This window comes from Phodopus roborovskii, unplaced genomic scaffold (genome assembly GCF_943737965.1).
Source record: "Phodopus roborovskii unplaced genomic scaffold, PHOROB, whole genome shotgun sequence".
NCBI classification, from domain to species: domain Eukaryota; kingdom Metazoa; phylum Chordata; class Mammalia; order Rodentia; family Cricetidae; genus Phodopus; species Phodopus roborovskii.
In genome coordinates this window covers 12562232-12588730 of record NW_026126408.1, presented here as the reverse complement: position 1 = coordinate 12588730, position 26499 = coordinate 12562232, and the positions used below count along the sequence as shown (strand labels likewise).

The following is a 26499-nucleotide window of genomic DNA, read 5'->3' as shown; positions in this document are numbered from 1 at the left end:
AAGGTGGCAAGAATAAATACTTAATTAGATACTTGAACATTAAATTTTGCCTGGCCTTGCAACATCTCAGACAAGAAAAGCCTTTGTCTACAGGGCTAATTAGAGACTACTAAAGTATTTTTATTAAAGCCCTTTGAACTATTAAGTGTGACAAATGCAGCAGTAGAATAGCATGTCTGGAAATGTGAGTTCTAATCCTGACTCAGACACTAATATCCACCAACAATCATTTGCACTTTGTACACAGTTGAGTGTTTTCACATACTTTCTACATTAGTTGAGTCACCTTGGGGCAAACCATTTAACTCTTAGTGTCACATGTCAAAACCTGGAAATAAGAACATTATGACATCTTATGTCCCGTCCAATTCTAACACACAACATGGAGAGGAACGTGTGTCTGGGATCCTCACAAACATGTCTATACATGAACTGGAGTACATGCATTTTGTTCTGAACATTTACATTTTCTTCTCAGCTTCTGAAAAATGCTACTTGCGTATATTCAGGGCCAGTTCATAAGATGTTTGCTTCCAGCTGTTTGCTAAATTTCTGGAGAGTAGCATATTATGACCCTGAGTTGGACTTCGGTATGGGAACTTTGTTTTGTTCAGTAGTTACTAGCATATCTAAGTCTGGCTAATCATCTAAACCCCTACAGAGCATGGGCCTGGAGACACCCACCTTGACAATGAATGGGCTCTTAGGTGGGGCAGTCCTGGCATCTTTACAGAAATGAAACACCATTCTCACTCTAAGATATACAAATATCTCCTTCAAGGCTTGCTAATTCCTGCTTTTGAAACTAGGATGTAGCTCAGAATCTACACACATACACACACACACACACACACACACACACACACACACACACTTTACCGAAAAGCTGTCAGTAAATTACAGGTTTGTCTCAAGATCAAGGAAATGCAGTCCTATAAAACCATACATCTGTCACACAGCTTTAGGTCTGACTTGGCCCAAATCATAACCCCCATCTTAACAATTACCTTCAATAGCAGCAGGATAGGAGTATGAGAGAGGTCTCAGTCATGTTTTTTAAGAGGATCAGTTTATAAAGCATTCAATCATTATCTCATAAAACACTGCTATGGATCTCAAAGGCAAATTAATGTATATAAAAGCCACTCTGATGTTCTAAAGAGGCACTATCCCATAGCAGAATGCAAAGGGAACATTGCACCTCACCCTCCCTTGATCTCTCTAGTCTTGACACATTTTCTTGCTTAATTCACCCCCATCCACCCCAGTAATAACACTGATTCCCAAAATACACTCAGTCCAGGAAGAGCAGCTCTCCAGCACAGCTGTCCCCTCCTGCCCTCCTCGGGTATTTGGGCAAGTTATTCGACACATAGAGGGGCCAGAAGAAGGAATGTAACTCTCAGGCCCCAGAGTTCCCACGGCACCACAGGCAGGTGCATCCCACCAAACCTCAGACTGGCATCCAAAACAGAACAAACTCCGCCGTTGGATGGGGGCTGTCATTTTCTTGAACTTCATCTCTATGTTTAAAACTAGGACGACAGCCGTGTTTGCTACTGTAAATGAATCTGACAGGCATGGGGGCAGGGAGTGGCCTGAGGAGGCTGCCAATAGGCCGTGAGTGAGCAAAGCCTAGGGGCAAAATCGCTGTTTGCAACTCCAGAAACTCCTGAGGAGTGGGTCTTTCACTATGAGCTTTAGGAGTGGACCATGACCTTTGTAGCCTGGAGTTAGAAAAAGAAAAGAAAAGAAATCCAAAGCCTCTTATTCCTTAGAGCTGCCTTAAATTTACACATATTTTTGAACACTACATTGAATCTGGGAGGAAAATAAAAGGAATCAAAGGAGGCTGGCAATGAGGTACACACAGTAGTTAGGAGCCCTCGAGTTGAGGCATGTCTAAGTAGAACTTTCTGGCTACAAGCACAAACTAACTTCAGCTGAGTTTCTTGCTGGAAAAAAAGAAAATAGCTTGGGAACACTAGGTATGGCAAGATGGGCAAATGGGTACGTGGCAAAGGCAACCCTGGGAATCCTACCAGGCAACGGCCCCACCAAGACTCAGAGCCGCAGGAGCCAGGGATACAGGTCTCCAAGCTACTCCATGAGGACTCTCAATGGCCCCTCCTCCCCACTTTGCTTATACCGTCAAAACCCACTATTGCCTGGTTGGTTACTTCACCAAATTTACAGGTATGGGAAATCAAGTCCTGCTAAAACTCCTTATAGAAACAGTAAGCAGTTGCTGTAGATATTACAGGTTGGTCTTCAAACTTCACATATGCCAAGGATGTAATGTGCCTCTTTAAAGACCTTTAAAGAGTCCTGCAGGTTGCTTATTCACAGAAAAACGAACCGGAAGCACACGAACTTAAGCTCTCAAACCAATCACATCCCCACTCCCTCCAATCCCTTCGCTTCCCTGTAGCTAGGGCTCAGCACACTAGAAGGCCACTATGCACGAGCCCTGTATACCCAACAGTAGCTGATCACAACGTAGCTTGACCCCTCTTAGCAAAAACCTATTGGGAAAGCCGCGCTGGCTCTCCCTGCAGCTACTTAGAACTATTCAGGCCTGCTTTTCCTACACCAATCCTGTAGGAGAGGGTCAAGAGAGGGTGGGAGAATTGGTCCCTAGGGTCTCAAGGTTTGGACAGATACAATGTCCCCCTCCCCCCAAGTCCCCACTGGCTCCCTTGTCACTCTTTTTCTGCATATCACTTGGGAGATGTCAGGCCCCGGAGTAAAGACAAGGGACAAGGGACAAGGGCAAGCAGGAGGGAGTTTGGGGGAAAATACTACGCCACGGGCAGAGGTGCGACAGCACCACTTCTAGAGGGGAAGAACCCCAAGGTGGGTCCGGAGGGAGAGAGAGAGGGAGGAGGGAAGAGTAGGAGGAATGGCTGGGGAGGCCTGGCCCCGGAGACCACCGAGGAGGTCACCGAGAGCCGGAGGCCGGCGGAATGGGACACGAGTGGGGGTGGGGGCGGGGGCCTGCGGAGATGGGGAGCCCGGTTCCCCTCCCCCAGCCCGGCCCGGGCCTCCCGCTGACTCAGCCCCACGGCGACCGTGGCCTCGGCCCCACTCACAGTGCGCGAGGCGGCTCCGGCGGAGGCGACAGGGGAGGGGACGGGCGGCGGGGACGCTGCGGCAGAGGCTGCGGCTCCGGCCGGAGGCTCCGGGGCGGAGGGTCCTAGCAGAGGCCGCCGCGGTCTACGGCTTCAACGCACAGACACTGCGGGGGGACGAGAGGACTGCGCAGGCGCGATGCGGCCGCCGCTGTCAGCCCGAGCGGGGCGGGGCCAGGGCACCCGCCGTCTCCACGGTAACCGGGAGGCGAGAGGCGGACAACCCCTACCTCTACCTCGTCCTAGCAACTGCGGCGGGAGGTGCGGGAGACGAGAACAATCCCTCTAGATCGCCATAACAACGAGGAGAAGAAACCGCCTGGTAAACGCACGGCGGTACCGAGGGAACGCTCTTACCTTGTCACCATGGCAACTGGGAACAGCCCCTTCCTTTTTCCTTAGCAACAGGGTAACAATTCCTCCACACTGTCTAGTCAGAGAAGGAAGAAGCATTTACTTCTGACTCCGTAGTAGCGGGGTGATGGGGTCTTTCTTACCGCCCCAGCAAAGGCAAGAGACTATTTCTTCTCTTTCGCTGACATGGGAGGACTGAAGCTGGGTTTGATGGCTTTTCTTGCTCTCTGACTTCCAATTGCGGTCTATTACGCTAATCTTCAAGGTGTGTAGTTTTTTCCCTACTCAGTCAAAGGTCCCTTTTAGCCTCCTGCGAGGAAGCCTGCACTTTTACCCGGAAGTCGAGTAACAGAATGACATTTATACACATATTCGAAGGGTTTGTTTATTTGCTGTTGTTATTTGAGACAGGTCCTCCCAGCCTAGTAAATTATAGGCTCACACCTATAATTCTAGAACTCGGGGTTGGGGCAATGGAGGCAGGAAGATTGCCAAAAGTTCAAGGCCATTCCTGGCCTACAGAGTGACAGCCTTTCTCAACAACAACAAAACAAAAACGGAAGATGGGGGCTCTTTTCTGTAGCCTGGTAGCCTTTAACCCACAATCTTTGATCAGCTATCCCTCTCTTAGCGCCATTTGATGACAGCTGTTTCTTCCCCTGGCCCACCAGCTGGGGTAGATTCTATTCTTCACAACTAGGTCCTTCTTTGACATTCCCATTCATGTCCCTAAATTTCTTGTTCCAAGCCTGCTTGATGGATGTCCTCAGTTTTGGATACGCCTTCTTCCTCCCAGTGCCTGTAGTCCTTGGCCCATGCTGTTCCCTCCAGGGCTTTATTATGCCCAACACCACTGAGATGTCATTGGCTTGGCCCTCTTTGTGCAGCTTCTGTGTCACCTTTACCCAGTCCTGACTCCCATGGATGTCTTATTGTCACCTCCGAACCCCCCCAATATACCTTTGTTACATACATCTTACAGTAGCATCCTTTGTTTACACTTCTGTCTCCCTAGTCAGACTTGGGCAGGGATTTCTTACTCATCAGCCTTCTCAAACCTCTCGCAGATTGTGACACATAGAAGAGTCCCACTAAATGTGTATTGACTCAAGTGAAGACAAAGGTTTCATTCTTTCTCACTCCCCCTGACCTAACTCTCTCAGACTCTGAGCCCACATCTTCTTCACTGTCTGTGCACATATTTTGTTAACTACTGCTGCTATCATTTTAGCTGGCCCACCCTCTTACTTTTTGATCTTAATGCCAAGGCTCAAGGCTCTAATCATCTGTTAACCAAGACTTTGGCATTTTCTATATCTTGAATCCTCACCTTTTTCCCCCTTTTTTCTTAAGACAGGGTTTCTCTGTAGCCCTGGAGCCTGTCCTGAAACATGCTTTGTAGACCAGGCTGGCCTTGAACTCACAGAGATCCACCTGTCCCTGCCTCCTGAGGCTGGGATTAAAGGCATTTGCACCAACGCCTGCCCGACTGAATCCTCACTTTTTGCAATCCCCCCTTCTACAGTAACAAGTATTTCCAGTGAGGTGTATGTCCATTCTGGCTGAAGATACCCTCCTAGTCACCCTCTGTATGAACACAAGCTTGTGCTGGGCACACCCCTTCAGTGAATATCACTAGATTTTTCTGGACATGCTGGCAGGCCAGAGATGTTCTCTTTAGTTGACTTAAAGTCAGCCTCCAAGATCTAATTTTCTCCTCCAAGTCTCCCTGTATTGCTCATATGAATCCCACCTCAGGACTACCCGAGGAGGCAGATAAGAGAGTAAGGAAAAACAACAACAAAAAACCTGGCATTTAGTGAACCAATTCCCTCCTCCCCCTCCCATCTAATGTAGTTTTCAGGAAAAAGTTCTGTTAAAAATGTAGGTACCAGGTTCCATTTCCTGCTCCTCCCCAATGGGAAACAGGAAATGGTTTCTGATTGCCCCTCCAAGGTGTCTGAGTACTACAAAACCAAGGGTGAGATTCAGGCTCTTTTTACTTTTCCTCCTTGTGAAGTTAACACTTGGCTCTGTGTTTGCAGGTGTAGACCTGAGTGTCGTGTACAATCCCTGAGTAATCCTGAGATGAAAGGTTGTATATCTTGAATTATTATTTCTTATCAAATGGGAGGCAGAATGATCTATAACACACTCTACTTATTCCTGTGCCCAGATTCTCTCTGTGTTAACATTTGAAGGTTTGCTTGTTTATCTGTTTTTACACAGTGAATCACCATAACTTCTATGGTGTAAATAATCATTTTATTATCTTAATTCATGTGGGCTAGGAGTTTAGGGCAAGCTTGTTTGGATGGTTCTGGTGTGGAGTGGTGGCTGGGAATTAAACATCAGGGGCTTTCCGGACAACCTCCTGCCTTCATGGTATCTCATAGCTACTAGCTTTGGCTTTCCTACCATCTGGTAGCTTCAGGGCAATTGGACTATTCACATGGAAGTTGAAAGTTCCAGGGGTAGATGTTCAAATGGATGGAACAACAAAATCCTTTTTTATAACCTAGCTTCAAAATTCTATTCTTGAGCCATGTCCAGTTGGTTTTAAAACAAAAACAAAAACAAACAAACAAACAAACAAGAAACACAATTGCAAGGCAGGGAGCATAGATCCCATGTCTCAATGGGAGAAAGGTAAAAGTCATATAACAAAAGTATAGGATTTTGCTTTTTGATTGTGTGTATTCCTGTGTGTGTGTGTGTGTGTGTGTGTGTGTGTGTGTGTGTGTATAAGCCTGAGGTCAATATTGGTTTTCTTTAGTTCCTTCCTTTCTATTTATTTGAGACAGTTTCACTGTGTAGCCCTGACTAGCCTACAACTTACTATGTAGATCAGGATGACCTCAAATGTATAGAGACATGCTTCTCCTCCCAAGTGCTGGGATTAAAGGTTTGAACCACCACATCCAGCCTCTACCTTATTTTTATGAGTCTTTATCTCTCACTGTCCCCACTGGACCTCACTGATTGGCTAAAGTAATTGTCCAATGATCTTTACTGCTCCCTGGACATCTCCCAATAGTGTGGCACTCCCATTTCACATCAAAGGTCCAGAAAAGTTAATAACTTATAACTTGCCTAAGATGGCATGGCTAATGAACATCAGTCGTTGGTTCCAAACTTAAAGCCAATTACAAAATCTACACTTTCCTCTTTGCCCCATGCTTGCTCTATTTTCTGACTATACCCATTTGTCAATACATCTTGTCCCCAACTCACTTCTAAATGCAAAAGCTATCCTTGATTCACTTTTGTACTAGGAAATGATTCATAGACACTTATTAAATGGAAGGTAGAACATTCAGTAAGCCAAACATAAATTGTTAGATGAATATATGACATCTTAATTAAATGTGAATTTCTGATTTTTCTTTTCTTTTACTTTAGCATGCCACAAACTATTCGTAACATTCTTCTTCTTCTTCTTCTTCTTCTTCTTCTTCTTCTTCTTCTTCTTCTTCTTCTTCTTCTTCTTCTTCTTCTTCTTCTTTTTTGGTTTTTCAAGACATGTAGCTTTGGAGCCTGTCCTGGAACTTACTTTGTAGACCAGCTGGCCTCAAACTCACAGAGATCTGCCTGCCTCTGCCTCCCAAGTGAGCAACTCTCTTGAGAACTGTTCAGACATGGGAAAAACTGCTATTGTACCTCATTCATGTGCTGGCTGCACCTCCTTAAGACCCTCTGGGTCCAGGACCAAGCAAAGAATCTGGCTGCTTTTCTTTGAGCCTTCTTACCTGTTCCCTTCCTAGTGGCCTGTTGCTTAAGCTAAAGTAGTCACTGATGAGTTTAAGGCGCCATCTGGAGGTCTTTCTGAGTAGTGCAATGGCTGGAGTCCATCCTGGAAGAGCCCTGGTAGACCAGGAGGCCCACTGGGAGCCCAAGCAGAGAGGATAAGGGAAGATAAACCTTTCTGGCAGTTGCTGCTCTAGCTAAGACTGAAGGCATGCCAATGGAGGGTAATACCAAGGGTTTTCCTTTCCCAGAATCCTCTGCTTATCTAGTTGTTCTCTACTTCTTCCAAGGCATGAAGATTCTGTGTGTGTGTGTGAGTCTCATTTGACATATAAAATTTTAGATTCCACTGAAATTATATGTGTGTGTGTGTGTGTGTGTTTGTGTGTGTGTGTGTGTACTTTCTGTATCATGGAAAGCCATAAAGATTTACCTCTGTACTTATTTTTTTTTCTAAAAGTTTTTTAGCTTTAGCTTTTAGATTGAAATATTTGGTCCATTTTGGCTGAGTTTTTCATATTGTGAAGCAAAATTCCAGTTTCAATTTTTTGCCTGTTAATATCCAGGTATCTAAACACATTTGCTGAGAATACGGTTTTTCTCCACTCAACACCTTGATATTGCTATTGGAGTCATTAAGGTCTGAACCTGGCCCTTGGCAGCTCTAACAAGCAAGGCTGGTACATCATCCTTAACAGGCCAATTAGCAGGTGAATAATAGTAACAAGGAGAAAAAAAGATTTATTCTATGAGTTCATACTGGGAAGAACAGCTAAAGAGGAACAATGGTGCCCTCAATCCATCTTGGAGGACTGATGTGAGCTTTAAATAGAGGGCAAGAAGAATACATAACTGGGAATTTCTGGTTAAGATGTGGTCCTGTCCATCACTAATGCATCACCGACTTCTGCTGCTGGCTGTCAGCCTGTCCTGCATCATCGGCACACTGTGCAATCTCTTTCCAGGAGACAAGTTACCCCTGCTGAGGTCAGGGTCTCAGGATTTTCCTTCCCCAGAATGAGACTCCTGGGGAAAATGTCAATTCTGTAGAGCCTGTTGTCTCAAAAGTCTGATAGCTGAAGGGGGCTGTGTGTGTCTGTAGAACATCTTCACTCCTGACATGTTGGCTGTATACTTGCTATGGTTTAGTGTACCTCCCAAAGGCTGTTGTGTTGGAAGCTGGGTCCTCAGTATGGCAGGGTTGATGTGGAAGAATATTTAAGAGGGAGGGGCCTCTGAAATTAGGTTTCTGGGTGCTGCATCTTCATGCATGGGTTGTGACAATTTAACCAGGTCCTTTAGGATTTTCCTTACTTTACTCCTCCAACTCCTTTGCAGTTTCGAATGAATTTTAAAACCAGGTATCCACTTTTATATCTGGGATTCTGGTGGGGATTATATAGAATCTGGGGATCCATCCTTAATGATGTGGAGCCCTCTGGCTCCTGACCACAGAATTACTTTCACTTATTTAGAGCTTTAAAACATTTTCAGCAGTTTCATGGTTTTCAGGGTACAATCCCTGAATTTGGCTTGCTGAATTTATTGCTAAATACTTTGTTCTTTTTAACTTTAAAAACATTTACTTTACTGAGTGGTGGAGGTGCTCAACTATAATCCCAGCACTTGGGACGCAGAGGCAGGTGGATCTCTGTGAGTCTGAGGTCAGCCTGGTCTACAGAGCCAATTCCAGGATGGATAGGGCTGTTACACACAGAGAAACCCTGTCTTGGAAAACAAAAACAAAAATAAAATCCCATAAACTCCCCCAAACATTTACTTCATGTGTATGACTGTGTGTCTGAGTGTATGTATGTGTGGGAGCCTGAGGAAGTCAGAAGAGGGTGTCAGATCCCCTCCAACTGCAGTTACAGCTGGTTTCAAGCTGCCACATGGGTGCTGGGAACCAAATCTGAGTCCTCTCAAGAGAAGTAAATACTGTGGAGTCAGTCCTGCAGCTGTCACTTTGCTCTTTATTTGATGCTACTCTAACTGGAATTGCTTTCTTAATTTCATTTTTGAATTGCACAAGTCTCATTCTGTACCAACAAGAAAGCACTCTTAACACACCCTTCACATGTACATATGCTTTCACCCTGTATGTAAGTTCCTGTGTGTGTACACATTGTTAACAAAGTCAGCTCCTCTGATTTAGGCAATGTTACATATAATAGACAAGATGTGTCCTTTGCATCTTAAAAATTTAATGTAGAGAAACAGAACCAGGACAAAGAGTATGCATTATATGCCTCCATTAATCAGAGTTCAAAACTAGGCAACACTCACATGCCAGGGAAGTAGTTATCCAAGGTGGGGGGAACAGCAATAACACTGATGTGACAGGAAAGATTCACAGGCAGATCCATGGTGGGGGGGCTGATATGACAGAAATAGGTTTCTCAGGTCCTGGCAATGCTCTGTCTCCTGAACTTTCCTTTTATCCAGATTTATCAAGCCAGATGCTTAAATATTGGGAGTTGTTTGTACACCTTGCACCCAAGCATTTGAGAAAAAGACATCGAGGAAATAGGACCGATTCTAGTGGATACATGATGCATAGTGTGTCACCCTTTCACATACTCTTTGACTTTTGCTTCCCTTCCCAAGCATCCTTGAGTTACCTACCACAAGACATTTCCCAGAGAGGGGCTTAGTTTACATTCAGGTATAAGAGAGTCTATACATGTGATGGTTAAGGAACAGATGTGGCATCGATCAAGCTGCCACTTGCCACATCACCTCTCTGCATCCAGAACCCCCCTCAGATCTGCACATGTAGCCTTGTTTTCCTGTAGCACTGCACCATGGTCAAGCAGGACCTTGTATAACCTGGTTCCTGATCTTGGTGGCAGAGGACTGACAGGTAGAGCATTGGGAATGAACATGGTAAGACTCCTTGGGGCCCCACTTCTGACTGCTACCAGGATACTGTGGCCCAGCTCAGTTCATGATGGTTGTTTTGTTTTTTTGTACAGAATGTCTTGCCATACAGAGTTGCACCATAGCTTAACTCTGACTCCTTCCTCCTTCTTCTTGAATTTCCCTCACATAATATTGTAAAGTAATGATCTCATTTCATCATTAAGCTAGACCAGAGTTTCTCCAGCTCAGTCCTATTGACATTTCAGGTTGAACAATTCCTTATTGTGGCAGCATGATCCTCAAAATACTGGATTTGCTTAGTGAATGGAACAGGGATACCAGGTCTCATGACCATGGTGACCCCTTAATGTGGTATCTGAAGAACTGAGTTACAAATGGGAGGCAGCATTCTTTTATTGCCTCTGGTACCATTTCTGGGGAGTTTCACAGCCACTGTGCAGGCATCAAAGAGGAATTACAAAGGAGAGACACTATTGGGCCACATTGTAGATGATTTACTCACGGAGACCTGTTGAACATCCCAATAAATGTCAGCAGCCCCCACGTAACAACTCTTCCTAAGACATCCACTCTGGTGGCCAGAAGTTCCTCTTCCGGCTACCAGTAATTCTTTCAGGTGGACAATGCCCCAGGAACAGGTCTGTAAGGTATTGCCACTAAAGGGTCTTGTCTTTGGGATTCAAAACATGCCTGTTCTCTTGTGAGTTGTTTCCAGTGGCTCCGGTCCCTCAGAAATGACAGCTTGAGAAGTCTGTTAGTGAAGTTAATCCCTCAGGTGCCTTGAAGTGTGGCATGTCAGTGCTGCTGGGGCCTGATCAAAAGGGAGGAACTCCAGGGTCTTCAATCCTGTCAAACTCAGGCCAGTTTACAGTGAAGAACCCCAGCAACACAAGAGGCACTGGCTAGATGGTGTCATCAGAGTACACAGAGAAGCCTGCGACAGTTTTCAGTTCAGTGATCTTGGATTTACAGGAAATTTCCTTTCAGGGGGACTTGGAGGGCTTTAATTCCTATAGCCATGCTGTCAGTCTGTCCAATGAGGAATGATGCACTGAAATCCCTATCTCAAAAAGGATGGTTTCCTTCTAATAATATTTTTTTTTGAAAAAAAAGTGAAAATTTGCATTTCAAGGATGCAATTTCCAATGCATCTGTGTGATTAGCCAGGAAACAATGCTAGCACAGGATGTGGATATCACTCTAAAGGTGGACTCTAAGGTGAGCAAGGTGTTTTTAAAGCAAACTTTTAACAGCACATTAAGTTCACAGTGTTGTGTGAAAGCTTCTTATTGCTAGGTGTAGTGCCTTTAGTCCCTGTGAGTTCAAGGCCAGCCTGGTCTACATGGTTCCAGGCCTTCCTGGGCTATCTAGTGAGATCCTGTCTCAAAACAAGAAAGAAAGGAAGGAAGGAAGAAAGGAGAGGAAGGAAAGAAGGAAAAAAAGAAAGAGAAAGAAGTCTTTTTTTTTTTTTTATCATTTAGGATGATAATGTCTGCCTTTCCCTGGCAACATAGTGTTTCTTCTTTAGATCCAGTTTCTATGAGCCCCTTCCATAGTTCTTAATGTCACTCATGCCTGTATGGGAGTCAACCTGTAACTACAAGTTAAGAAATCACAGCTGCTGGCTGGCTGGAGTAGATTCTCCTGAATGATTCTACTTTTCAAATCCAGACCTGTGGTTCTTTTTCAACTGTATACATATTAAGGTATCTGGGGTCTTCCCAAGTATGTGTCTGTACATGCCTCATGCCATGCAAACAGCCTATCACATGTGATGGTGCCTTTCCTTTCCTTTTTGTTGAAACAGGGTCTCACTCTGTAACTCTGCCTGCCTTTGCCTCTTGAGTGCTGTAACTAAAGGTTGTATATTTTCCCCAACCCATGTGTTTAGTATAGATTTGGGACAGTTAGGTAAAATGGACTATGTCCCCCAGCAGATTTTCTCCACTACCTAGAATTCTCTCATTAGAGTTGTGTCTTTGAGGGTTAAGAAACCAGCACCAGGTACCCAACAGTGTTAAAATGAATGACATACTCACTCTTTGAGACAGAGTCTACTTATATGTGACACCTAGGATGTCCCCATACTCATGATCCACCTGCCTCAACCTCCCAAGTGCTGCGACTACAGCTTGTACTATGTTCATTTTAGTATGTTTAATCAGATGATCCTTCCCAGCATCCAAGGGGTTTTGAGTGCCCAGTGGCCAGACACAAAGGTGGGTTTCTAGAAATCTGTTGAGCAGGCAAATGCCCTTCAAAGACACAGTGGGGCCTGGGATGACTTTGTCAAATGTTTTTATGCAAACATAGTCTGTCAGCTTCTGCTGAATGGAATAGGGGTTGTAGGCTTCCAAAATGTTAGCCAGGAGAACAAGTGCCAAAGATTGGGTAGGGGAGTCTAGATCTTATTTGTTTCTAATGTTTCCTCAATTTTTTTTTTTTTTTTATCTCAGATAAATGTGCCAACTGTCCCAGGAAATCTGGCTGAATTTTTCATTTTCCACTATCAGAAATTCCAGGTTCTTGGGAGAGGGGTGACCCTTAAAACAAATCTTTATTTTTAAACCTTTTATTTTTATATCTCCAGACCTCCCAGTGAGCTGCCACTATATCAGAGTGACAGATCAAGGCTGTTCTAGCAACAGAAGTGCCACACAGACACTGTAGAAGGCTACTTCTTGAATAAACACAACAGACACCGAGTGAGAAGTAGCTACAGTTTAATACAAACCTGCACCAGAACACAACGTGTTGGGCTGTTTGGTTTTGCCTCAAATGGTGGCCAAAGCACAGGGCCAAGTGTCACCTTGGGATTGACAGGATCTTAGCACCATGACATTTACAGAGGAGTGAGGAAGTCCCTTGGGTGCTGCTGACAGCTCCATTCTGATCCCAGGCTGTGCCTGTCACCTCAGTAGCAGGAGGGGTTTGGCTTCTGTGTGGTTCTGTGGTTTCTGGGTCAATATAAGAGATGTCCTCATCACAGCATTGGCTTGACAAGAGACCTACTGTGGACTCCTAGCACTACACACACACACACTCACACACACGCACACATAGTAGCACAATTTTCTGGTGAGTTAATCCCACAAACCTAGAGAGCAGCTAAGGCAAGAACAACAGTATTTATTCAGCAAGTACAAGACCAGGTTGAGAGCTGCATTCGGCGCAACCAGAGACCCTTTTCGTTCCAGGCAGCAGCCACTGGACCTGTGATGGGCTGGCTGGAGCTCTGCATGGGGCAGGGAGTGGACCCTGGGGGGATGATGGTTTGTTTGGTTCCTTGAGCTTCCTTCTGATTTGCATCCAGAAGCTCCTGACTGAGCGAGCACAGTCGGTGGAAGGGTGGACTTGGGTATAGCAGGGTGGGGGTGGATGAAGTGGAAGGCCTATAGTGGCCCCTTGAGTACGTACTCTCTCTCCATTCTAGCACATGCACTACTCAGGTGGGGGCTTTCCTAGCCCAAGCAAGGTGCCCTGCCTTGCTGGCCTTACCACCCCTTAGATCTTTGGCATCTGCCCAAGACCCATGACCCAGCAAGGGCAGAAATAGACAAAGATGACATGTAGCTAGGTGTGGTAGCTTATGCCTCTGATTCCAGTACTGGGAAACTGAGGCAGGATTGCTGTGAGTTCAAGGCCAGGCTACATAGGCAAGACTTTGTCTCGAAAAGAAGAGGAAAAGGGAGAGGAGGAAGAGGAGGAGGAGGGAGACTAAAACTGCACCAGGGTTCAGTGTCACTGTTTTCATTACCCATGAAGGCTTTTCCAGGGTCATTACCTACTGTTCCCATGGCTACCTCAATTCTCTGGGTTATCATTTCAGCTCCTAAGTGAGGACAGGAGGAGGAAGTGAGGATGAGGAGTCAACTAAAACCACACACAAGTTCCCAAGCTTTTCTTGTCCAGGCTCAAACCAAGAGTATACATTAACTGCTCACAATAAAAATAAAATGGATTTGTACAAATCAAGGCAGAATGCATCCCCAAGGAGAACACATTCTACCTGGTTAGACTCCTCGTGGGCCTGATGTCACCCTACAACTGTTTTCCACAGCTAGGTTAGACAGCCAAGGTCATAAGGGCAGTCATGGACACTTCCGGGGACAGCTGGCCTGAACTTTTGGGGTTTGGGTTTTTTTTAACCCTGTAAGATGGGGGAGGGTTATAAGCATTCCACTATTAGGAGTGTGGGCAGATGTAAGCATTCCACCATTAGCAGTGTGGGCAGATGCAGGGAAGTGCTTTGATGCAACCAAAGCACTAAAAAATGTTCGGGGTTGAGCGCCAAGATCTCTGGGAACGATGGCAAGTTTGAGGAGCTCAAACAGAAGTGAGATCACTCCCCAAGAGGGGAAACGATGCTCATCAAAGGCAGACAGCTGGGCCACTTCTCAGACTGTGAGAACCTCCAAGGGCGAGCCTGCAGTAGTCAACAAGAGTATGGTGCAGGACCCACAGCACTTGTGCATGGGGTGGACTCTACAGCTAGGCCTTCTTGTGTGTTGAAGCCTCTTCCCCAGTGGCTGGCTGGCCAACTCTCTCCTACTGCCCCTTTCTCTGCAGGTGTGAGGCCTCTTGCTAGTCACACCGGAGGAGTAGCTAGGCCTTCTCCAGCAGAGGCAAGTTTTAGGAAGCTGTGTAGGGTTAGGGTAGGATGTGGAGTTAGTGCTGGGAGTGACCAGGGTCAGAGATGAGAGAGGGGACACTTTCCAGGGTCAGCATTCAGGGCCATTTGGATGCAGGAAATTAGGAGAGGGTGGTAATAGGTAGGAGTGTGGGACAGGGGAGGCATGGTCCAGGGCTTCTGGTAGCAGAAGGACCCTAAGTTGGAGAGAAAGGGGCCAGGGGGACAGCCTGCCCCCACCTCTGCCCTGTACTATCTGGTTGGTGGTGAGTGCAGCATCTCCTAAGAACCAAATCTACTCCCGATTCTATGCTATGCTAGTGACACGAAGCACCGTTATTTTCCACAGGGTGCACAAACAAGTCAAACCAAACCACTGCGCAAACCAAACGTGCAAAACAAAACCATTTACACGCGCCTGGAACCAGCCCCATGCCCACCCAACTACCCTTCTGGGGCCTGGGACTCCCAGAGGGTGTGGGTAGGGAGTGGAAAGAGGCCAGCAAAGGGCACAGGGTGTCCCAACCACAGCCATATCCAGGGTGTCCCGAGTGTGAGTCGGGAGAGATGGGACATCTTGGGCATGGCTGGGGAGCTGACACCTGTCTGATTTGGGAAATGTCACCATGGGACCTAAAGGGTGAGGGAGGAAGGTCCTTACTTATAAAACACATCTGCTAAAGTGCTCTGAACACCTGTCTGGGTGGGCAGCAGGGCAGGGCACTCAAGTCCAGGCCTTCCCAGAACCAGCACTGGAGGCTGTAGTGAGAGGAGGGGCAGGGCCAGGCGCTATGCATTGGGTGCAGTGCATAGTGTGGTCTCTGGGCCCAGAGAAACCCCAGGGCCGAGGAAAGAAGGAAGGAGCAGAGCAGGAGGGACAGCTCAAAGTGCCTTGTTAGGGGTGGGTCAAAGTCCCGTGAATCATGTTCAGACAAGGGGAAGGCTCTCCGCTTTCCGGAGCCCCCACCTGCAGTGCGCTGCCCTGCCCAGCCTCTCCCACCCCTCGTAGCTGTGGCCAGACGGTGTGCAGGTGGGTGGTGGAGGAGCATCTTCACTTGGGGGCCCTGGTAAGAGCCTTTACCAAATACCGCTCGACCTGCCTCCAGGGGGCGCGAGAATCCGCGCTGAGGCCCGCTTTGGAACATGGTCATCGATCTGAGAACCTGCAGGAAGGAAGCAGGAAAAGTCAACTATGCAGATGCTGCCTGGGTTACCAGGGCCACTATCACCACTGAGGCTCGGACCTCTCCCACCCCTCCCTTAAGAGAATGCTGTCCACCTATTTTACAGGCCTGGAGCTGTGTATTGGTATGTGCTTGTGCCTGGGAAGGGGTAGATTCCCTGTAGCTGGAGTTACAGGCAGTGAGCTGCTGGACAGCAGGCAGTAAGTGCTGGGAAAACTGGGAACTGAATACAGGTCCTTGATGAGCAGCAGTACAAGCTCTTAACTACTGAGCTATCTCTCCAGCCTCGTGCCTGGCTTTTTCAACATGGGTTCTTGGAACGGAACTCAAGTCTTCGTGTGTAAGACAAGTGCTTTAATGGCTGAGCCATTGTCTCGGACATTCAGTCATTTAACCCTCATGACTCTATTCCATTATCTGGATGAAAAAATTAGGGCTTAGGAGCATTATATAATCTCCATGTTTTACAGTATAAGGGGTTTGAAGAGCCTGGGTTTGAATCCAGGTTTTCCCGAGTCAGAGCCTACTTTCTCAGTTTCCCCACTCACTCACATGAGCAGCAAACTTGTGCTGTTAGATGAACGGATTAGTCAGTTATCACACAGACCTTCACACACATGTCTCAGTGAGTAGACCAGACACTAAAACAGGAAACTGGTAAACTGTTTTGGAAAATGAAAGACCCATACTCCAAAGCCCCCATTCTCTGGAATCCTAAGACTCAGAAAGAAGGGCCAAGTATCCCAGAGATCAGTGGGGGGCATTATTCAGGGTTTCCCATCTCCTACAGATTGAGATTTGGGGCTGGAAGAGAGATGACTAGCCACTTGAGGTCTACTGTGTCAGAAGGAGCCACTGTCCAGTATGGTTCTTGGGCTGGGGAAGGAGGCCACTGGCTAGTCAGGCCCCAGAGCCCCAGAGTCCTACCACTTTGTGTGGGGTCAGCTGGTGTGCACAGGTAACCCTAAGAATCCACACATCCTGGACTGGTGAAACTTCAGGGTGTTTGGACAGTGCATAAGAAATGACACCCAGCATTCATGTCCCAGCATGCTTGTGGAAGTGACTAGCCCTTTGGGAGGGTATTTTTGGAAGTCACCTCCCCACATGCTACCAGTACCTCCAGCGGGAGCCACAGGTCCCTGGCATAAGCTGCTCTTAGCACAAAGCTAGGCACCTAGGGATGGCCCTCCCTAACTGCCCCTGGCTTCTTATTCCAGGATGGTTTGTGTTTGGGCCTCTCTATCTCTGAGTGGACTCTATGCTCTTGTTCCTCTTGCTTTCCTTTCTCAGACAGAGACAGTCCTTGATGGATAGATTCTCTCTGGCTAGTCCCAGGGCCTTGTTAGGCTGGTTCACTACCCTTTCAAGTGCTGTGATGGATCTCACAAAAGTTTCGTGAAGGACAAACATACCTCACAGTTTCTGTCTGCTCTCCATTGAGACCATCTCATCATCTGTGAGGCCCATCTAAGGACCACAGGATATCTGAGATAATGTGAGGTATAACGGCATAGACAGCCATGGACTAGAGGGTGTTGGTGTCACTGGAAGGACATGGTTGATGGGGGTGTTCTTTTGTATGTATGCTTTTCTAATTGGTTGATAAATAAAACACTGATTGGCCAGGCAGGAAGATACACAGGGCTAGGAGATGAGGAGAATTCTGGGAAACGTAGGCAGATGGAGTTGCCATGTGGGCCCGGGAAGAGAGGACGTATCAGGTGTTCTCCGGTAAGGCAAGACCATTTGAAAATACATAGATTAATAGAAATGGGTTAATAGTTAAGACAGAGCTAGCCAATAAGAAACCCTAGCCACTGGCCAACAGTTTTGTAACTAATATAGTGTCTGTGTGTTCATTTGGGGCTGAAGGGCTGTGGGACCATGTGGACAAGAAGAAATGGGTTAATAATAGTTAAGACAGAGCTAGCCAATAAGAAGCTCTAGTCATCAGCCAACAGTTTTATAACTAATATAATGCTCTTTGTGTTTATTTGGGGCCAGATGGCTCCAGGAAACGCTGTAATACATGGCATTAAAAACGGGGACAGAACATGACTGAGAGACCTGGTATTCTATAGATAGACTAGAGCCAGGACATGAAGACAGGGTAAGAAGCCAGAAGTCAGAGCCAAAAGGAAGAAAGGTTTTACTTAAAATCAGTGAAGCAATATGATATAATTCCTGGTTAAGGACCATAAAGGTGGGAGCAGGATAAAGGGGAGGGTGGCAGTGTCAAGGCCGGAGGACAGAGATGAGTCCTGAAGGTAGCAGGGGCTACGTGAGGCTGCCAAGGGGAGGGGACAATGAGGTGTATGACTGCAGGGCTCCGCCCACTGCCCGGGCCTCTCCTGCCTACCAGTTCCTGCCACACCCTTACCCTTACCAGAAAGGCTGAAGCTGGATTCATGAAGGTCCCGCATGCCCCCATGCCTGGTGACTGGCCTCGTGGGAGTGTCTGCCAGTGGCGTTCCCATCTCCTTTTTCCCAGGGTGGACAACAACAGCGACGTCCCCTAGGTAGGGAGTGCGGTCCACTCCCCTCACTTTTAAAGTCTAGTGAAGAGAAAAGACAGGAACATCAGAGCCCAGCACACAGCTGCAGCCTCCTCTACTGACACCTGCTACGACCGCACAGGACCAGACACACAGGTGACAGTTTCTTGTTTCTGTAGTCCAAGTGCTGAAGAATGCTTTCCTACACATGATGAGTGTGTGCACTCGTGTATAAGTGTGCATGTACAGGGAGTGCCTCAGTCTCTGGAATCCTTCCAGGGAATTTGGCAGGGATACATTTGAGGAACTCCGCCACTGTGAACACCCTGGAGCCTGCAGCAGTGACCTGACAAGGCCAGGCTCCCAACAGGCCAGACCTTTCACTGCGGTCTGACAACACGGTGAAAACTTAGACTAGATATACTTGGTTTGGACATGGGATATTGCTGGATGTAATACTAAATAAACAGTTAGGCGTACACTGCACAAAGCAGACCACCAAGGTTCCAACCTCAGCTCTGTCACTTAGAGCTGTCCTGGCCCAGGTTAGTTATGGTGACTCACTATGACAGTGCTACTGTGGCAGAGAAGACTGTGTTGGAGAATGTGCAGGTGGCTGAGGGAGCAGCAGCAGCCAAGATGTGAGCACCGTATCCTTTGGGATGGAATCTCAATTGCACCGCTGCACACTGCCTGTCAGTCTTATTGAGAGAAGGAACAGGCACGGGGTACTTTTGAGGGCATCCTTGGCCTTAGCAAGAGAGGACAGGAATTGAGCAATAGGACCATATATCAGGAGAAGCTCACTGGTCAGGAACACACCCACCAGACTCCCTATCTGCTTGTCCATTTAAATTTTATCACATGTGCATACATACATATACACACCAACATATATGTACACATTAACAACAACAATATGATTTATGCGAAATGGGAAGTAGAAACCAGCATCTTTCCACCTCCATCATCCCTCTTGCCTCCACCACATGCTATCCTGGACAGATGGTGACAGACAGTATTCAGGGAAAACAGTATGTTAGGGCTTGAATTTGAAATGCAACCTCCTTCACCCCTACCCCACCCCAGGCTCACATTTTGAGTGCTTATTCCCTGGCTGGGGGCCTTGAAGTCTTCAGGAGATGGGATTTGGCTGACAGAAGGTCACTGGGGTGGGCTTTTGAAGGCTGCTAACCGGCCTCTAGTTCTGGCTTCTTCTCTGCCTGCTGCACGTGTAGTCATCATTCTACCAGTGGTTCTTAACCTGCCTAATGCTGCAACCTTTCAATACAGTTCCTCATGTTGTGGTGACCTCCAACCATGAAACTATTTAACCGCTGCTTCATAAGTGTCATTTTGCTGTTATGAGTCATAATGTAAATGCCTGATATGTGACCCCCTAAAGGGGTCGCGACCCATAGGTTGAGAACCACTGAGCTATACACACCCATTATCATGAACTGCACCAGGTCACATTAAAGCTTCTGAAATCGTGAGCCCAGTTAATCCTTTCCTTTCCCGCCCCTCACTCTGGTTTTTCAAGACAGGGTTTCTCTGTATTGTTTTGGAACCTGTCCTGGAACTTGCTCTGTAGACCAGGCTGGCCTTGAACTCACAGAGATCCTCCTGCCTCTGCCTTCTGAGTGCTGGGGTTAAAGGCATGCCCCGCCAAAGCCCAGCTCTTTTTCCTCTCTTAAGGTATTCTGGTCACACTGATGCAAAAATAGCATACAACATGACAGTATCTGAGAGTTGATGGAGGAAAGAGAAGATGCCCTCAACAGGGTCCTTGATCTCATCCCACACATTTTCCTCCCTGCCCACCCCCCCTTACCTTCTCTCTCTGCACCAGCTTCTTATAGACAATGTCTGGGAAAGACCGCAGGGGACAGAACTTGCCAGTGCCCTCTGCACACATGAAGACGCCATTCTCATATACGACACGTCCCCTGCTGATGGTGACCAGTGGTACACCATGGCAGCGCATGTTCTCATACAGATTGAAGTCTCCACCCTGCACCTGGGTGCTGGCTGAGATGGTCCTGGTGGGAGATGAGGATGGGGCAAGATCTGAGCACAGGTAAAGAAAGTACAGCTTCATGTAAAGAGATACTGCCCAGTGGGAAGGAATGGTACCCAGAGCTGTCTGATATGGGCTTAATTCCATCCCCTCATAATTCTTGTATGGAAATCTTTACCCCCAGCATGTCAGATGGGACCATATTTGGACACAGATCCTTTAAAGAATTAATGAAAAAGGAGGTTATATATTTTTGAATATAAGAAGTGTGGGTCAGGTGTTGGTGGCGCACCCCTTTATTCCCACAGCACTGGGGAGGCAGAGATAGGTGGATCTCTGTGAGTTCAAGGCCAGCCTGGTCTACAGAATGAGTTTCAGGACAGACTCCAAAGCTACACAGAGAAACCCTGTCTGGAAAAAAACAAAACAAAAAAGTGTGTACTTTTCCTATCTGACTGGTGTCCTTAGAAGAGGGGACAGAGACATTGGACATGGGTATACAAAGGAATGGGTATACATATGAGCATGGGAGGCAGACAATCACCACATGTCACTGCCACATTCCTCTACACTTGAAATGCTGTGAAGATAATTCGCCTTTGCAGTTCTGTAATACAAGTTCTTAAAATCCCAAGTCCTCCTAGTCCCAGGAGACTAGTGACAGGCTTTACTTTGTGGCTTCCGGGTCCCACACCACCACGTCAGCGTCGGCTCCGGGGATGATGCGGCCCTTTCGAGGATACAGGTTGAGAATCTTGGCTGCGTTGGAACTGGTGACAGCAACAAAACGGTTCTCATCCATCTTTCCTCCAACCTGGAGTATGTGAAAGTGTCGAATCAGCCCCCATCTGGATGCGTGCACCCCCCACACCATCTTGGTATTTTAGTTCAGAGGCCCACAACTGTGGTCCTAAGGCAAACAGTGCTACAATATGAGTCAACTGGCAGAGTGTGAGAGCCTGTTGCCCCTTTATCCCTCACCCAGCCACCCTTGTGACTTGTGCCAAAGGCTGCCTGCCTGGGGCAAATGCACCTCCTAAGGCAAGCTCCGCTCATGTGCCCACTTGGGGTGATTAAAGGGCTTCCTTCATGTGCAAAAACTTACGTCCCTCTTGTTTGCTGGTATTCTTTCAAGCCTACACAGGATGCCTGGAACTACCAAAAACTGAGCCCTGTTCATACTAGGCTTACTTCATATCCATATACACCTACAACCAAGTTAACTCAAAAGTTAGGCACAGCAGGAAGTTAACAATATCTTATAGCAGAATAATTTGACAATATATTGTAACACAAATTATTGCAGCATGGGATGTTGTAGCTCATGCCTGTAGTTCTAGCTCTGGGAAAGCTGAGGACTTTAGTAAGGAAAGGTAGCACTCTTGTTTAAGGTCAGCCTAGGGTACAGTGTGAAACCATGTCTTGAACAAACAATTCCCCCAAATTTATGAACTATTTTTTAGAATTTCCCACTTAATGTTTTGTGGACTGAGACCACCTGCGACTGTAGATATAGCCTGGAGAGGCTCCAGTATATCCTGTGTCCTGAAAGAACTACCTGCTCAGCCACAGACAGCTGCGTGCTCCTCCTCAAGGGACGTGTCCTGACCTCAGTCCCAGCCTCACCCTGAGCAGATGGCTTAGCATTTGGGGCCTCCAATCTCTTCAAGCTCATTCTGAGTGTTGAGAGTTTCCCACGACAGCCCAAGACCAAAAGTATGGACTTACTCCTCATGGGCAGAGCAGGTGGCATCCAGATGAGATCCCAGCCCCTGTCTCTTTGGAAATTCAATTAGAATTCAATTGGGTCATATCCCTTGACCCAAAAATCCCCTTCTAGAAATCTGTCGTAAGGAAGTAATTAGAAATGGTAACATTCACAAACAAGGACTCCTCTAAAGCAGCATTTGAAGTGTGAAGACTGGAAATAGCCAAAAGTTTCAAAGGAAGAGTTAAATATAGCATTTCCATTGGAGGGGGTATTGTGTAGCAATTTAAAAAAGATGCTTTAAGCCTAGGGACGTAGGTAGTGGTGGAACTCCAGCCTAGCGTGTATGAAGAGATGAGCTAAATTGTAAGTACCAAAAACCAGCTTTTTTAAAAAGCCCACAACTTTGTAGAGCTCTAAGAAGACACTCAAAATGAGACAAAAAGATGAATCTAGTAATTAAAATAATGTATGTAGCCAAGCACAGTGGCTTACATCCAAAATCCTGGCACTTGGGAGGATGAAGCAGGAAGACCGCCAAACATTCCAAGACAAGATCCTGCCTCGGAAACCAAAAGAATACATGCACTGAACTAAGGAGTACACCAAAATGCTAAAGTTGTAGGTATGGAGCAGTACAGACTTTTTTCTTAGGAACTTTTCACATTTTATTAACAGGTCCAATCACTTTCTGATATAATGGAGTGAGGACTCCCCCCACCACATATGTGTGAGATGATGGTATGCTAGCTAAGCATGACATCTGCTACCTACTGACATTACTAACCTCTTGCCTTGCTACTAGGTAACACAGGAGCAGGGACTGGGTCAGCTCTCCTGAGAAGGCTATTTTGGTGTTCAACTTGACTGGAATTAACTAAAACCCAGGCAGCTAGGCACACCCACCTGTGAGGGAATTTTCTTGATTGGATCATTTGAGGTGGAAGGCCCATCCTAAATCTGGGCCACACTTCTCTCTCTCTCTCTCTCTCTCTCTCTCTCTCTCTCTCTCTCTCTCTCTCTCTCTCTCTCTCTCTAAGACAGGGTTTCTCTGTGTAGTTTTGGAGCATATCTTAGAACTCACTCTGTAGACCAGGCTGGTCCTTAACTCACAGAGATCCACTTGCCTCTGCCTCCTGAGAGCCGGGATTATAAGCATGCACCACCACTGCCCAGCTCTGGGGCAACACTTTCTAGTAGCAACCACACACACACACACACACACACACACACACAGAGAGAGAGAGAGAGAGAGAGAGAGAGAGAGAGAGAGAGAGAGAGAGAGAGAGAAAGGAAGTTTACTCTCTTTGCCTGCTTGTCATCATTCATTCATTGCCAAGTTCATAGACACTGTTGCTGAGGCTTTCCTTCACTGATATTAGAGCTTACTTTGTTCGGATTCCAACATTTACTTAAGACCAGCTGAGACATACAGCCTCATGGACTGAATGACTATTGGATCCTTGGACTTTCTGTTGGGGGACAGACATTGTTCTCCTTTATGTTTAGTCTATCAGTTCGGTTCCTGTAGAGAACCCCAACTAACACACCCCCGAAGAGTGGGCTTTGCTGGGACCTTCAGTGAAGCAAGGCTGCCGACACCTACCACTCCCCTCTCCCAGATCACGCTCATCCGATCCTGCACACCGCTCACACCATGTGGGATCTTGGTGAAGTCTTCCTTGCCCATGGCTTTCTGCTTGGTGGTGAATGGCCGATGATCTGATGCCACAATATTCAGAGTGTCACTGGGGAGAGAGAAGGCCACTAAGGAGACAGGAGGCCGATGCCCCAGTGGGTGGGGACAATGTGAGAGGGAAAGGCAGCCTGAGCTTGGGAACCTAAAGAATCCATTTCCCACCTAATTCTGCTGTTTACATGCTGGTTGATCTTTAATGGTTTCTTTCATTTAAGTGAACAGTTTATCTGTCTACAGAATTGGTCTATGTGCAGAGAATGTTTCAGGAGAGTCTAACAAATGCTTGGGATGGTGATTGTTACAATAGTGGGTGGAGAACAACTTGCCCACCATTTAGGGCTTAGCTGGGGTGAGATGGTGGAGGTGGTCCTGATGTGCAGGGCTCACATGCCTTCTCCTTCTCACCAGCTCGCTTGCCCCATGCTGTCCCAGCAGGAATACACAGTAGGGGTTTGACAAAGCTTTCCCAAGTTCAGTGCTAACCTTGCTAAGTGACAGAGAATGACAACACGTACGAGAAAGCGTGCCAAGATTTATCAACAAGCCACCGTCTGGGGACTGATGACATTGTCACCAGTGTCATCCATGACAAGGTCTTCAGACGGTGAGGGCTATGAGTGCCGAAGGCTCAACCAGGACCTTAGGCAGATAGAGAACCAGGGAGGGAGGTGACAGAGGCATGCTGTAGCCTGCTCTCAGGCAAAGAGGGAGGCAGACAGACCGACTCCCCCACCCCAATCCTCATTCAGAGATTTCTAGACTAGAAGCCACAGCAATGAGAATGCTTATGCCACCAGGGCAAAGCAACCTTAGGAGGGACCTGGCTGCAGCAAGGAGACCATGTGGAACCAGGAACACCACTGGGAGTGTCCAGTAGATACGCACATGGACTAAAGGGGCCAGCCACTCCGAAGGGGCACTGGGAGCAGAACAGGATGTGATGTAGTCTGGGGGCAGATTTTGAGGCTTCTGGACAAGTGCCAGTCAGGCTACACAGAGGGATGTCTCTGCTGGGCCTTGGCAGGCCCATCAGTTAAGGCTCTTGCCAAAGACTAATGTCCCTGGCAAGGCCACAGCAAGATGACACAGCTCTTTGTGTGGTAGGGTTGACCTCAGCCAGGGCGGCCGAGCCAGGAAGAGACATCCGGAGAACAGGAATATTCTAGAATCCCTGAGGCTCCCCACACCCTCTGCACCTGCAGAAGGCACGAGAAATGATGAGACCTCAGGTTTACTCTCTTCTCAGAGAAAGTCCCCAGGTGAGGCTTAGACTAGGAGAAGTTCCAGCACAGGGTTATGGGTTACAGGTCAGGGACCCTGAAACTCATGGTCAACTCCCACCTTTTAACTGAGCCCCTAACTTCCTCAGCAGCAGTTACCACTCAGCAAATGTGAATGAATGGTGGTAAAAACTTTAATTAGTTAATTAGTTAATTAACTAGTGTGTGCGCATGGCATGAGCATGGAGATCAGAGGACAACTTTCCTTCTGACATGTGGGTTCTGGGAATTAAACTCAGGCTGTCAGGTTTGGTGGCAATTGCCTTTTACCTGCTGTGACAGCTCACCTACCCAGGAAGCCAGACTTTAAAATAAAGGACAAATGTGTATTTTTAAATCATGCTTAACCTAAGAAATTACACAAAAGAAAATGATGGGCGAGCAAATCAGGTTCTCTTGTGGGAAAGGTAACTGATGTCTGGGTTTCCCAGCCAGCATTCTGCATCACATAAATTATACCAATAACACGTTAGAGGGGAAAATTATAGTAATCATAAATTCCTATAAATAGTTAAAATTGTGCCCTGAATCCTAAACATTTACAACATGCACTGATTAAAATGAACTAAGCTATTTCTCTACCACATAAAATCATAATTCTTACATGAGAATTTATTTAAATAATTAAAGTGAGTGGAAAACAGGCCATATTAAAAAAATTATTCAATGAATACTGCCTCTTTTCCAGTCTATTTGAGTATGGGTGGACTGTGTTTTGTCCCTTTGGTAAATTTGCTGTAGCAAGTGGGATATTTCTCTTTATGTAGTGTTATTTTTAATATGTATACATGGGTTTGTATGTGTTTTCACATGTGTGGGTCACATGTGTGCATGCATGCCTGCATGCAGAGGCCCAACGCTGTCATCAGACGTCTCCCACAGTAGCTCTCCACTTTATTTATTGGGTCACTTGGGCACCTCTATTTGGCTCTTAGACTCTTGAAACAACGGATTCCAAGCAATTAGTTTCCCCAGAAACCTTCACGTTGAGAGAACAGATGGAAGCTTGGTGAGAAAGAGGAGAAACTTGTCTCTCTGCAGAGAGATCTCACACAGATCTGACAACTTGCTAGCCTGTCTTTTAGAAAGAGACTGGAGCTCGACAATGATGGGCAAGATCACACCTTGACCAATACAGCTTAGTTGCGTGTGCCTCTTGTCCTCTCCAAAAACCCAAACTTCACATCAGGACCAGAAGACAGACTGTCAGGGGCTGAGAGTTTGTTTTTTTTTTTTTTGGTATACCGTCCTACTAGTTTACCTACATTCAAGCTCTGGGGAGACATGGGTGGTCTAGCCTGCTCTTCCACCAAAGGGATAGTCAAGGCCCATGAGGCTCTTTTGTGGATTGGGGCACTGTAGAAA

General features: G+C 46.8%; 2 protein-coding genes across 4 annotated transcripts in view; both read right to left on the bottom strand.

Annotated features, from left to right (window-relative positions):
• Mapre3 (microtubule associated protein RP/EB family member 3) overlaps nt 1-3514 on the bottom strand; it is a 50461-nt gene extending 46947 nt beyond the window's left edge. For 2 of the 3 annotated variants that reach the window (XM_051181756.1, XM_051181759.1), the window contains exon 1: nt 3489-3514. In XM_051181756.1, the coding sequence (XP_051037713.1) occupies nt 3489-3499 (11 nt within the window). In that variant the 5' untranslated portion in view covers nt 3500-3514. Of the gene's footprint in view, nt 1-3092; nt 3268-3488 lie in introns of those variants that run through there. The other variant, XM_051181757.1, reaches the window with a different exon arrangement.
• Nucleotides 3515-15747: 12233 nt separating this feature from the next.
• Dpysl5 (dihydropyrimidinase like 5) overlaps nt 15748-26499 on the bottom strand; it is a 76887-nt gene continuing 66135 nt past the window's right edge. The window contains exons 9-13 of the mRNA XM_051181760.1: nt 23762-23903; nt 21119-21261; nt 20262-20469; nt 18319-18487; nt 15748-15908 (exon numbers count right to left, since the gene is read on the bottom strand). Coding sequence (XP_051037717.1) covers nt 15823-15908; nt 18319-18487; nt 20262-20469; nt 21119-21261; nt 23762-23903 — 748 coding nt within the window. The 3' untranslated portion in view covers nt 15748-15822. The remainder of the gene's footprint in view (nt 15909-18318; nt 18488-20261; nt 20470-21118; nt 21262-23761; nt 23904-26499) is intronic.